This window comes from Ictalurus furcatus, chromosome 25 (genome assembly GCF_023375685.1).
Source record: "Ictalurus furcatus strain D&B chromosome 25, Billie_1.0, whole genome shotgun sequence".
In the NCBI taxonomy this organism is placed as follows: domain Eukaryota; kingdom Metazoa; phylum Chordata; class Actinopteri; order Siluriformes; family Ictaluridae; genus Ictalurus; species Ictalurus furcatus.
In genome coordinates, this window is record NC_071279.1 from 902,501 (window position 1) to 915,000 (window position 12,500).

General features: G+C 46.4%; 2 protein-coding genes across 4 annotated transcripts in view; both read left to right on the forward strand.

Annotated features, from left to right (window-relative positions):
• gmds (GDP-mannose 4,6-dehydratase) overlaps nt 1-12,500 on the forward strand; it is a 300,682-nt gene that overhangs the window by 43,728 nt on the left and 244,454 nt on the right. The window lies entirely within an intron of this gene.
• LOC128600981 (E3 ubiquitin-protein ligase LNX-like) overlaps nt 11,583-12,500 on the forward strand; it is an 11,257-nt gene continuing 10,339 nt past the window's right edge. The window contains exon 1 of the mRNA XM_053613810.1: nt 11,583-11,761. Within this exon, the coding sequence (XP_053469785.1) occupies nt 11,711-11,761 (51 nt within the window). The 5' untranslated portion in view covers nt 11,583-11,710. The remainder of the gene's footprint in view (nt 11,762-12,500) is intronic.

Sequence of the window (12,500 nt, forward strand, 5' to 3'; positions counted from 1 at the left end):
TTTTTATTCATATTCAAATTGCAACGTATTAACAGCAATGTTTCGTAATCACTCCTGATATAAAATACATCTCCACGTTTTGAAACACTTCAGTTATAATGTAATTAAATGTACCCGATGTACTCCTTTCTCTAAATGCTATTTTTAAATATATATATATCTCTCTCAACAAATAGTTCATCACTCCATCATTCACTCATTCATCTTCAGTAAGCGCGTTCTCCTGGTCAGGGTCGCGGTGGATCCGGAGTCAGTCCCAGGAGCAGGGAGTGTGTAGCGGGGAGACACCGTCGCGAGGACGCAGATGCACCGTGCACACACGGTCGTGCACTCGTTCACTGCTATATCGCGTTTCAGCAGAGCCAGTTCAGCTACTGGGAGGTGGAAGGAAACCAGACAACCCAGAGGGAACCCACACAGACACATGGGGAACATGCGAAGCAGGCAGCAACACAAGCTCACGTTCAACCCGGGGACGTAGTAGCTGTGAGGCAGTCGGGACGCCTGCTACACCTCTATAGACGGAGAGCAGGTTTGTCTGTTAGAAGTGATGGAGATGAGAATATAGTGCTAATTTCATTTTCTGGACACAGTGTCTGTTTATGTACAAATGATATTACTGAGCTGAGGAGTGTGTTGTGAAGCGAGTGTGATGATTTAGGCATGTAGTGTTAACCATGCTTGTTCGAAGCATTAATGGCTCCAGTGCAGAGCAACAGGTTCATGTGCCAAAACTTTAGTTTACAAAAAACAGCTTGTGTGTGTGTGTGTGTGTGTGTGTGTGTGTGTGTGTGTGCGCACGCAGAGTGGTTTCACTCCTTGTCAAATTAAATGTGAGAGCTCTGGGCTTCAGCATGGTGTGTGTGGGAGACTTAGGAAAATGGTGTTTTGTACCAGTTGTGACTGTGTGAGATCTGTGAAATCCTCTGAGTCACACAGCTCTAAAATAGCAGCTGTGGAAAATTCAGCATTACTGTCAAAGTAACATCTATTTGTGTGTGTGTGAGAGAGAGAGAGTAGTAGTGTGTGTGTGAGAGAGAGAGTAGTAGTAGTGTGTGTGAGAGTGTAGTGTGTGTGTGAGAGGTGTGTGTGTGTGTGTGAGAGTAGTGTGTGTGTGTGTGTGTGAGAGTAGTGTGTGTGTGTGTGTGAGAGTAGTGTGTGTGTGTGTGTGTGAGAGTAGTGTGTGTGTGTGTGTGAGAGTAGTGTGTGTGTGTGTGTGAGAGTAGTGTGTGTGTGTGTGTGAGAGTAGTGTGTGTGTGTGTGTGAGAGAGTTGTGTGTGTGAGAGTAGTGTGTGTGTGTGTGTGAGAGAGTAGTGTGTGTGTGTGTGTGAGAGAGTAGTGTGTGTGTGTGTGTGAGAGAGTAGTGTGTGTGTGTGAGAGAGTAGTGTGTGTGTGTGTGTGAGAGTAGTGTGTGTGTGTGTGAGAGAGTAGTGTGTGTGTGAGAGAGTAGTGTGTGTGTGTGAGAGTAGTGTGTGTGTGTGAGAGAGTTGTGTGAGAGAGTAGTGTGTGTGTGTGTGTGTGAGAGAGTAGTGTGTGTGTGTGTGTGTGTGAGAGAGAGTAGTGTGTGTGTGTGTGTGAGAGAGTAGTGTGTGTGTGTGTGTGAGAGAGAGTAGTGTGTGTGTGTGTGTGTGTGTGTGTGTGAGAGAGTAGTGTGTGTGTGTGAGAGAGTAGTGTGTGTGTGTGAGTGTGAGAGAGTAGTGTGTGTGTGTGAGAGAGTAGTGTGTGTGTGAGAGAGTAGTGTGTGTGTGAGAGAGTAGTGTGTGTGTGAGAGAGTAGTGTGTGTGTGAGAGAGTTGTGTGTGTGAGAGAGAGTAGTGTGTGTGTGTGTGAGAGAGTTGTGTGAGAGAGTAGTGTGTGTGTGTGAGAGTAGTGTGTGTGTGTGTGTGTGTGAGAGAGTAGTGTGTGTGTGTGTGTGTGTGAGAGAGTAGTGTGTGTGTGTGTGTGTGTGTGTGAGAGAGTAGTGTGTGTGTGTGTGAGAGAGTAGTGTGAGAGAGTAGTGTGTGTGTGTGTGTGTGTGTGTGTGAGAGAGAGAGAGTAGTGTGAGAGAGTAGTGTGTGTGTGAGAGAGAGAGTAGTGTGAGAGAGTAGTGTGTGTGTGTGTGTGTGAGAGAGAGTTGTGTGAGAGAGTAGTGTGTGTGTGTGTGTGAGAGAGTTGTGTGAGAGTAGTGTGTGTGTGTGTGAGAGAGTAGTGTGTGTGTGTGTGAGAGAGTAGTGTGTGTGTGTGTGAGAGTAGTGTGTGTGTGTGTGTGTGTGTGTGTGTGTGAGAGAGTAGTGTGTGTGTGTGTGTGTGTGTGTGTGTGTGTGTGTGTGTGAGAGAGTAGTGTGTGTGTGAGAGAGTAGTGTGTGTGTGAGAGAGTAGTGTGTGTGTGTGTGTGTGAGAGAGTAGTGTGTGTGTGTGTGTGAGAGAGTAGTGTGTGTGTGTGTGTGAGAGTAGTGTGAGAGAGTAGTGTGTGTGTGTGTGTGTGTGTGTGAGAGAGAGAGAGTAGTGTGAGAGAGTAGTGTGTGTGTGTGTGAGAGAGAGAGTAGTGTGAGAGAGTAGTGTGTGTGTGTGTGTGTGAGAGAGAGAGTAGTGTGAGAGTAGTGTGTGTGAGAGAGAGAGTAGTGTGAGAGAGTAGTGTGTGTGTGTGTGAGAGAGAGTTGTGTGAGAGTAGTGTGTGTGTGTGAGAGAGAGTTGTGTGAGAGAGTAGTGTGTGTGTGTGTGAGAGAGTAGTGTGTGTGTGTGTGTGAGAGTAGTGTGTGTGTGTGTGAGAGAGTAGTGTGTGTGTGTGTGAGAGAGTAGTGTGTGTGTGTGTGAGAGTAGTGTGTGTGTGTGTGAGAGTAGTGTGTGTGTGTGAGAGAGTAGTGTGTGTGTGTGTGAGAGAGTAGTGTGTGTGTGTGTGAGAGAGTAGTGTGTGTGTGTGTGTGTGTGTGTGTGAGAGAGTAGTGTGTGTGTGTGTGAGAGAGTAGTGTGTGTGTGTGTGTGAGAGAGTAGTGTGTGTGTGTGTGTGTGTGTGAGAGAGTAGTGTGTGTGTGTGTGTGAGAGAGTAGTGTGTGTGTGTGTGTGAGAGTAGTGTGTGTGTGTGTGAGAGAGTAGTGTGTGTGTGTGTGAGAGAGTAGTGTGTGTGTGTGTGTGTGTGTGTGAGAGAGTAGTGTGTGTGTGTGTGTGAGAGAGTAGTGTGTGTGTGTGAGAGAGTAGTGTGTGTGTGAGAGAGTAGTGTGTGTGTGAGAGAGTAGTGTGTGTGTGTGTGTGTGAGAGAGTAGTGTGTGTGTGTGTGTGTGTGAGAGAGGTGTGTGTGTGTGAGAGAGTAGTGTGTGTGTGTGTGTGTGTGAGAGAGTAGTGTGTGTGTGTGAAAGAGTAGTGTGTGTGTGTGTGTGAGAGAGAGAGTAGTGTGTGTGTGTGTGTGTGTGTGTGAGAGAGTAGTGTGTGTGTGTGTGTGAGAGAGTAGTGTGTGTGTGAGAGAGTAGTGTGTGTGTGAGAGAGTAGTGTGTGTGTGTGAGAGAGTAGTGTGTGTGTGTGTGAGAGTAGAGAGTAGTGTGTGTGTGAGAGAGTAGTGTGTGTGTGTGAGAGAGTAGTGTGTGTGTGTGTGAGAGTAGTGTGTGTGTGAGAGAGTAGTGTGTGTGTGTGAGAGTAGTGTGTGTGTGTGTGAGAGAGTTGTGTGAGAGAGTAGTGTGTGTGTGTGTGTGTGAGAGAGTAGTGTGTGTGTGTGTGTGTGTGAGAGAGAGTAGTGTGTGTGTGTGTGTGTGTGTGTGTGTGAGAGAGTAGTGTGTGTGTGTGTGTGTGTGTGAGAGAGAGTAGTGTGTGTGTGTGTGTGTGTGTGTGAGAGAGAGTAGTGTGTGTGTGTGTGTGTGTGTGAGAGAGTAGTGTGTGTGTGTGAGAGAGTAGTGTGTGTGTGAGAGAGTAGTGTGTGTGTGAGAGAGAGTAGTGTGTGTGTGTGTGAGAGAGTTGTGTGAGAGAGTAGTGTGTGTGTGTGAGAGAGAGTAGTGTGTGTGTGAGAGTAGTGTGTGTGTGTGTGTGTGTGTGTGTGAGAGAGTAGTGTGTGTGTGTGTGTGTGAGAGAGTAGTGTGTGTGTGTGTGTGTGTGAGAGAGTAGTGTGTGTGTGTGTGAGAGTAGTGTGAGAGAGTAGTGTGTGTGTGTGTGTGAGAGAGAGAGAGTAGTGTGAGAGAGTAGTGTGTGTGTGTGTGTGTGAGAGAGTAGTGTGTGTGTGAGAGAGAGAGTAGTGTGTGTGTGTGTGTGTGTGAGAGAGAGTTGTGTGAGAGAGTAGTGTGTGTGTGTGTGTGAGAGAGAGTTGTGTGAGAGTAGTGTGTGTGTGTGTGAGAGAGTAGTGTGTGTGTGTGTGAGAGAGTAGTGTGTGTGTGAGAGTAGTGTGTGTGTGTGTGTGTGAGAGAGTAGTGTGTGTGTGTGTGTGTGTGTGTGTGTGTGTGAGAGAGTAGTGTGTGTGTGAGAGAGTAGTGTGTGTGTGAGAGAGTAGTGTGTGTGTGAGAGAGTAGTGTGTGTGTGAGTGTGTGAGAGAGTAGTGTGTGTGTGTGAGAGAGTAGTGTGTGTGTGTGAGAGAGTAGTGTGTGTGTGTGTGTGTGTGTGTGTGAGAGTAGTGTGAGAGAGTAGTGTGTGTGTGTGTGTGTGTGTGAGAGAGAGAGAGAGTAGTGTGAGAGAGTAGTGTGTGTGTGTGTGTGTGAGAGAGAGAGTAGTGTGAGAGAGTAGTGTGTGTGTGTGTGTGAGAGAGAGAGTAGTGTGAGAGAGTAGTGTGTGTGAGAGAGAGAGTAGTGTGAGAGAGTAGTGTGTGTGTGTGTGAGAGAGTTGTGTGAGAGTAGTGTGTGTGTGTGTGAGAGAGAGTTGTGTGAGAGAGTAGTGTGTGTGTGTGAGAGAGTAGTGTGTGTGTGTGTGAGAGAGTAGTGTGTGTGTGTGTGAGAGAGTAGTGTGTGTGTGTGTGAGAGAGTAGTGTGTGTGTGTGAGAGTAGTGTGTGTGTGTGAGAGAGTAGTGTGTGTGTGTGTGTGTGAGAGAGTAGTGTGTGTGTGAGAGAGTAGTGTGTGTGTGAGTGTGTGTGAGAGAGTAGTGTGTGTGTGTGTGAGAGAGTAGTGTGTGTGTGAGAGAGTAGTGTGTGTGTGTGTGTGTGTGTGAGAGAGGTGTGTGTGTGTGAGAGAGTAGTGTGTGTGTGTGTGTGAGAGAGTAGTGTGTGTGTGTGTGTGAAAGAGTAGTGTGTGTGTGTGTGAGAGAGAGAGTAGTGTGTGTGTGTGTGTGTGTGAGAGAGTAGTGTGTGTGTGTGTGAGAGAGTAGTGTGTGTGTGTGAGAGAGTAGTGTGTGTGTGTGAGAGAGTAGTGTGTGTGTGTGAGAGAGTAGTGTGTGTGTGTGAGAGAGTAGTGTGTGTGTGAGAGAGTAGTGTGTGTGTGAGAGAGTAGTGTGTGTGTGTGTGTGTGAGAGAGTAGTGTGTGTGTGTGAGAGAGTAGTGTGTGTGTGTGTGTGTGTGAGAGAGTAGTGTGTGTGTGTGTGTGTGTGTGTGTGAGAGAGTAGTGTGTGTGTGTGTGTGTGTGTGAGAGAGTAGTGTGTGTGTGTGTGTGTGTGAGAGAGTAGTGTGTGTGTGTGTGTGAGAGAGAGTAGTGTGTGTGTGTGTGTGTGTGAGAGAGTAGTGTGTGTGTGAGAGAGAGAGTAGTGTGTGTGTGTGTGTGAGAGAGAGTAGTGTGTGTGTGTGTGTGTGTGAGAGAGTAGTGTGTGTGTGAGAGAGAGAGTAGTGTGTGTGTGTGTGTGTGTGAGAGAGTAGTGTGTGTGTGTGTGTGAGAGAGAGTAGTGTGTGTGTGTGTGTGTGTGAGAGAGTAGTGTGTGTGTGAGAGAGAGAGTAGTGTGTGTGTGTGTGTGAGAGAGAGAGTAGTGTGTGTGTGTGTTTGTGTGTGTGAGAGAGTAGTGTGTGTGAGAGAGTAGTGTGTGTGTGAGAGAGTAGTGTGTGTGTGTGAGAGAGTAGTGTGTGTGTGTGTGTGTGTGTGTGTGAGAGTAGTGTGTGTGTGTGTGTGAGAGAGAGAGTAGTGTGTGTGTGTGTGTGAGAGAGTAGTGTGTGTGTGTGTGTGTGTGTGTGAGAGAGGTGTGTGTGTGTGTGAGAGAGAGTAGTGTGTGTGTGTGTGTGTGAGAGAGTAGTGTGTGTGTGTGTGTGTGTGTGTGTGTGAGAGAGTAGTGGAGTAGTGTGTGTGTGTGTGAGAGAGAGAGTAGTGTGTGTGTGTGTGTGTGTGTGTGTGTGTGTGTGTGTGAGAGAGTAGTGTGTGTGTGTGAGAGAGTAGTGTGTGTGTGTGAGAGAGTAGTGTGTGTGAGAGAGAGAGTAGTGTGTGTGTGTGTGTGTGTGTGAGAGAGTAGTGTGTGTGTGAGAGAGTAGTGTGTGTGTGTGTGTGTGAGAGAGTAGTGTGTGTGTGAGAGAGTAGTGTGTGTGTGAGAGAGTAGTGTGTGTGTGTGTGTGTGAGAGAGTAGTGTGTGTGTGTGTGAGAGAGTAGTGTGTGTGTGTGTGTGTGTGAGAGTAGTGTGTGTGTGTGTGTGAGAGAGTAGTGTGTGTGTGTGTGTGTGTGAGAGAGTAGTGTGTGTGTGTGTGTGTGTGTGTGTGTGTGTGTGTGAGAGAGTAGTGTGTGTGTGTGTGTGTGAGAGAGTAGTGTGTGTGTGTGTGTGTGTGAGAGAGTAGTGTGTGTGTGTGTGTGTGAGAGAGTAGTGTGTGTGTGTGTGTGTGAGAGTAGTGTGTGTGTGTGTGTGAGAGAGAGTAGTGTGTGTGTGTGTGTGTGTGAGAGAGTAGTGTGTGTGTGTGTGTGTGTGTGAGAGAGGTGTGTGTGTGTGTGAGAGAGAGTAGTGTGTGTGTGTGTGTGTGTGAGAGAGTAGTGTGTGTGTGTGTGTGTGTGTGAGAGAGGTGTGTGTGTGTGTGAGAGAGAGAGTAGTGTGTGTGTGTGTGTGTGTGTGTGTGTGAGAGAGTAGTGTGTGTGTGAGAGAGTAGTGTGTGTGTGAGAGAGTAGTGTGTGTGTGAGAGAGTAGTGTGTGTGTGAGAGAGTAGTGTGTGTGTGTGTGTGAGAGTAGTGTGTGTGTGTGTGAGAGAGTAGTGTGTGTGTGTGTGTGAGAGAGGTGTGTGTGTGTGTGTGTGAGAGAGTAGTGTGTGTGTGTGTGTGAGAGAGTAGTGTGTGTGTGTGAGAGAGAGAGTAGTGTGTGTGTGTGTGTGTGTGTGTGAGAGAGTAGTGTGTGTGTGTGTGAGAGAGTAGTGTGTGTGTGTGTGTGTGTGAGAGAGAGTAGTGTGTGTGTGTGTGTGTGTGTGTGTGTGTGTGTGTGTGTGTGTGAGAGAGTAGTGTGTGTGTGTGAGAGAGTAGTGTGTGTGTGCGTTGCAGTGCTGTGGAGAGACTCGAGTGACGAGTCCACTTTAATACCGATATCCCAGTGACACCTGCACAAGGCTTTATCTCAGGAAAGCTTACAGAGCTCTCTAACTGGCTGTTAAAACTGATCTCTCTATATCTCTCTCTCTATATCTCTCTCTCACTCTCTCTATCCATCTCTCTCTCTCTCTCTCTCATTGATATATAATCACAGTACATTGCTTTGTGTGCATGTAAAGTGGTTGGTTTTTAAAGGGTGGAGAGGTTAGTTTGGGGGGTTTAGAATCCAGTGGCCAACATCCAACAAGGCAAATAAACACAGCTGCAAGCTGAGACCACCTTATGCTGTGTGTGTGTGTGTGTGTGTGTGTGTGAGAGAGAGAGAGAGAGAGAGTGAGGGAGAGAGAGCAGGTTTTCACCCCCTTGAGAGGACCAAGTGTCCCAATAATGATAGGAATACATGTCAGTTTTAACTTTCTGGAAACATCTGCTGGGTCTTTGTTCAGAAAAGTGCTTTTTTTTTTTATTAAATGCTAAAATCTAAAAATGCTACTTTTTTCTGAAAAACTAAAAGAGCCAAAAGAATTATTTTTCTGATGTGTGTGTGTGTGAGTGAGTGTGTGAGTGAGTGTGTGAGTGAGTGTGTGAGTGAGTGAGTGTGTGAGTGAGTGTGTGAGTGAGTGTGTGTGTGAGTGAGTGAGTGTGTGAGTGAGTGTGTGAGTGAGTGTGTGAGTGAGTGTGTGAGTGAGTGTGTGAGTGAGTGTGTGAGTGAGAGTGTGAGAGTGAGAGTGTGAGAGTGTGTGAGTGAGAGTGTGTGAGTGAGAGTGTGTGAGTGAGAGTGTGTGAGTGAGAGTGTGTGAGTGAGAGTGTGTGAGTGTGTGAGTGTGTGAGTGTGTGAGTGTGTGAGTGTGAGTGTGTGAGTGTGTGAGTGTGAGTGTGTGAGTGTGTGAGTGTGAGTGTGTGAGTGTGTGAGTGTGAGTGAGTGTGAGAGTGAGTGAGAGTGTGAGTGAGTGAGAGTGTGAGAGTGAGTGAGAGTGTGAGTGAGTGAGAGTGTGAGTGAGTGTGAGAGTGAGAGTGAGTGTGAGAGTGAGTGTGAGTGTGAGAGTGAGTGTGAGAGTGAGTGTGAGAGTGAGTGTGAGAGTGAGTGTGAGAGTGAGTGTGAGAGTGAGAGTGAGTGTGAGTGTGAGAGTGAGAGAGAGAGAGAATGCAAAAGAGCTGAGTAGGTGGGTGGGAGGTCTAAAATTACATCATTGTACAGTAGGTGCGAGTTCTAGTTTGGCAGGTGTACGTGTGTGTATGGCGTCATGTGCTTCGCCATCTGTTTGGCAAAAGGGTTGGCAATATGGCATGAGAGAAAAAGCTCAGTTTGTGTTTACATCTTTTTCTCACTTGACTGGAGCATTCTGCAGCGGCTTTATTCTGTAACTTCCCAACAATACTTTCATACAAGTTCCATGTCTGTTTCTTTCAAGCTACGTACATCTCCTTCTATCCCTCTCTCGCTCACTTTCCGTGTCTATAACTCTCCCCCTCCCCAAAACAGGTGAACGGTATCGACATCACCAATGTCCCGCACTGCTACGCCCTTGCAGCTCTGAAGCGTCCCTGCATGCTGCTCAGGCTGACCGTGCTGCGTGAACAGCGCCATCGTTACCGCGGGCATCACCACCACCACCATCACGTGCCTCAGCCGGGCGAGCTGCTTTACCCGGGCTCTGGCGGCAGCGTGAGGGACGACAGTCTGCACGTGGTGCTGCTGAAGGGTGCGCCCGACGAGCAGCTGGGTATCAAGCTTGTGCGCCGACCCAACGAGCACGGCGTCTTCATCTTCCACCTGCTAGAAGGAGGTCTGGCGGCACAGGACAGGCGTCTGCGTATCGACGACCGTGTGCTTGCTATCAATGGACACGACCTGCGTTATGGTGCTCCTGAGCATGCTGCGCTGCTCATACAGGTGGGCATGATGTATATCCGACATATACACTGTATAGAGGAAATCTAATCTGATTCTTATCTTTGCTTTGTTGCAAAAAAGACTAGTTCTTCATTTATGGCTCTATGGACAGACTTCCCCAAACCATAACTGCTTTTTTTCCCATGGGATTTGTTTCTTTCACTGATTGTTGTGCATTAGATACCTTTCTATGTGCCAGTTAATGTGAGTATGATTACAGTTCCTCCAGGGAGAAGTGTGTGTGTGTGTCGGGGATCATTATTACACAGTCCATAATGCATGTAAGGTTTAGGGTTTATGTGTATTTTGTGTGTGTCTGGTGTGCTGAGGGTTTGGACCAATATTAAGCCAATGTTCCTCAGTGTTAAAACATATTTTTCTCAACACTGGGCCAATTTAAACCACTTCAGCATGAAGTCACTGCAAATCCAACGTTCTTCAGTGTTCGGTCAACTTTTACTCAGTGTTTCTCGGCATTTCCCAGAATTTATCCAATGTTTCCTACCATTAGCCTAAGTTTAACCCAATATTACTTGGGATTAGGCCAAAGTTACAGATGTTACAGATGTTACAAAGACATATCTTGATACATTAAACCCAGTGATTCTCACCTTGCTTTTATTCTTCTACACTCCTATACAATATTTAAGCAATATCCCAATAGCAGGACTGCTGCTATACCGAATATTATGTAGAACTAACTGTTGTGTAATGATTTATAATTATCACCCAGAAGAGCACGTGTTACCTTTTGAATCTAGACCCTGTCAAAGTTTCTTTCACGTCAGCAAGTCAGACGTACCTCTAGAGCAGCTTGCTCATTAGGGATCTGAGGCTACGTCTACGCTAATCTGGATAGATCTGAAAACTCCATTTTTGTTTTAAAACGCTGCTCGTCCAAACTGAAACAGCTGAAAACATGCACGACCGTATACCGCACGTGCGTGAAAACGTAAGAAGCTTTGGCCTGTGACATTTTCGGCAGGCGTTTATTTAAAAATGCGATCTGAAGGTTGTACAAAGTGTTAAAGTTTAACAATGCTCTCAAACTGGATAGCAGGCACAACAACTGCAGTGCAACATGGTTTGGAGTTGAATAGGTCACATGACTGCGTCACACGACAAAAAATACGGCATAGTTTTTGGAACATCTCGTTTTTTCAGTCCACAGTGAAACGTTTTCAAATTTATCCATTCGGAAGAGCTTTTTCTTGTCCGAAAAGCTCCGTTTACACTGGACAAAAAACACCATCTCGGTGGGGACAGAAGGCCAAAACGTAGAGAAAAAAAAAGCTATGTTTTCAAATTGATCCGGAATAATGTGGACGTAACTTAAATCTACACCTGGATGTCTTTAAAATAGTCCCTCCAGGATTTTGTGATTTTTGCGATCGCAAAATCAAGGAAACGCTGCAATATTCGGAGGAGCCTGCAATTTGTCCAAACGGCCGCAGATTTTGGACAGGTTTGGGCCTTCCGGTGAAGGGAAACTGTAATTCTGTAACATACATCACCACTTCCTCCAGGATTGTGTTATTTTACAATCGCAGAAAATAACGCAAAATCAAGGAAACGGCGCAATATTAGCAGGAGCCTGCAATTTGTCAAAATGACCGCAGGTTTGGGGCCGAGGCACGTCACGTGACGTCATCACGACGTGCGTTCACCCGAAGCCCTCTTCGATTCACGTGCGTCGAACACGAGTACAGCTAAAAGGTCTCGTTTACCAACAAACATCGCTGCTAAAGACCGTGTTTCGCCAATTCAAGTAGTTTTCCGCAAAAAATAAAAATATTAAAAACTCTGCAAATTGCATCACAAATTTTGAAAGAAAGAAAAAAACGCAGCAAAATCACGCATTTTCGGCTGCAACAATCACAAATAAACTCTGAAATCCTGTATGAACCGGTCAAATTGAATTGAATGGAATGTTTCTCTGCATTAAACCAATGTTAACTCTGTATTTTTCAGCACTATATTCACATCAACACAGTGTTCCTCGACATTACTCGGTGTTCCTTGACATTACTCAGTGTTCCTCGGTATAATATAAAATTGAAGCCCAGCAGCAAGTCGAATCAGGTCATATTTCAGCCTTTTACACCAACCTTCTTTTGGCGCTTAATATAATCAGACTGTATGCCACTGACCGAAGTGCTGACGCAACACAGTCAGTTATTAGTGCCATGAATCTTTCCTCAACATGCCCCACTTTTCTTCCGAGGCCATCAAACCCAACGCCGACTTGTAAATGATGGTACTGCTGTCTAAAAGTGAAGAGAATGCTGTTGCAGTTGTGCGGTTACGCTGTGTAGGTACGGTGTTCGGACACCGTGAGCAAGTCAGTAACGCTGTGTGTTATACGCTGTAGGCAAGTGTGGAGCGAGTGCACTTCATCGTGTCGAGGCAGACTCGCGTGCCTGCCCCGGATATACTACAGGAGGCTCCATGGAACATGGAGGGACCCCCACCGTACTCCGCTGTGGACATTGAGCAATCACTGGTGGTGAGATACCCTATACCCTATAGACACACACACACACACAGTACATTGTTTTGCCTGGTACTCATCTTTACACACACACAGCTTTGTGATTGACGTTTCTGTAAGCTACAGCAGAGTGGGTTTTCTGCTCTAATCTCTAATTGAAATGTTCCACCTGTTGTTATCTGAGGAAACATGTCTTCCCTTGTCCTAATAAACCTCAAGTTCACAGCTTTCTACTTGTTATTCAATCGCGCTCTCTCACTTTCCCGCAAGTGCACGCACTCGCATTCCTCATACCTCTCTTTAACACTTCTAATTCTCTCTGTCAGTCTGACGTAGGAACATGTTTTCCTTCTTTTTCCACTCACAACAGCTTCAGCCACAGACAAACCCAACGCCGTAAGAGCAGATCTGGATCGCTTGACCCACGCTTTCAGACTAAACATAGGTGACTTTTTATTAAACGTCTTTATTCAGTTAGCACTTAAGCTGCTGGGTTTGTTTCTTTTGGCTGTGCGCCAAGGCTGTGCTTTTTGGCAGCGGTCACTGATATCACAGGCCCCAGGAGAAATATCTAGCTCATTCATAACTAGCTTAAAGACATATTCTCTCTCTCTCTTTCTCGCTCACTCGCTCTCTCACACGCAGATGCACATACAGTATGGTGTGACTACGCTATACTTAGGTCAGAAGGTGTCTGAGAAGTGTATACTTAGCAGATTAGTCACATACATGTCATACAGTATATCATTGTCTC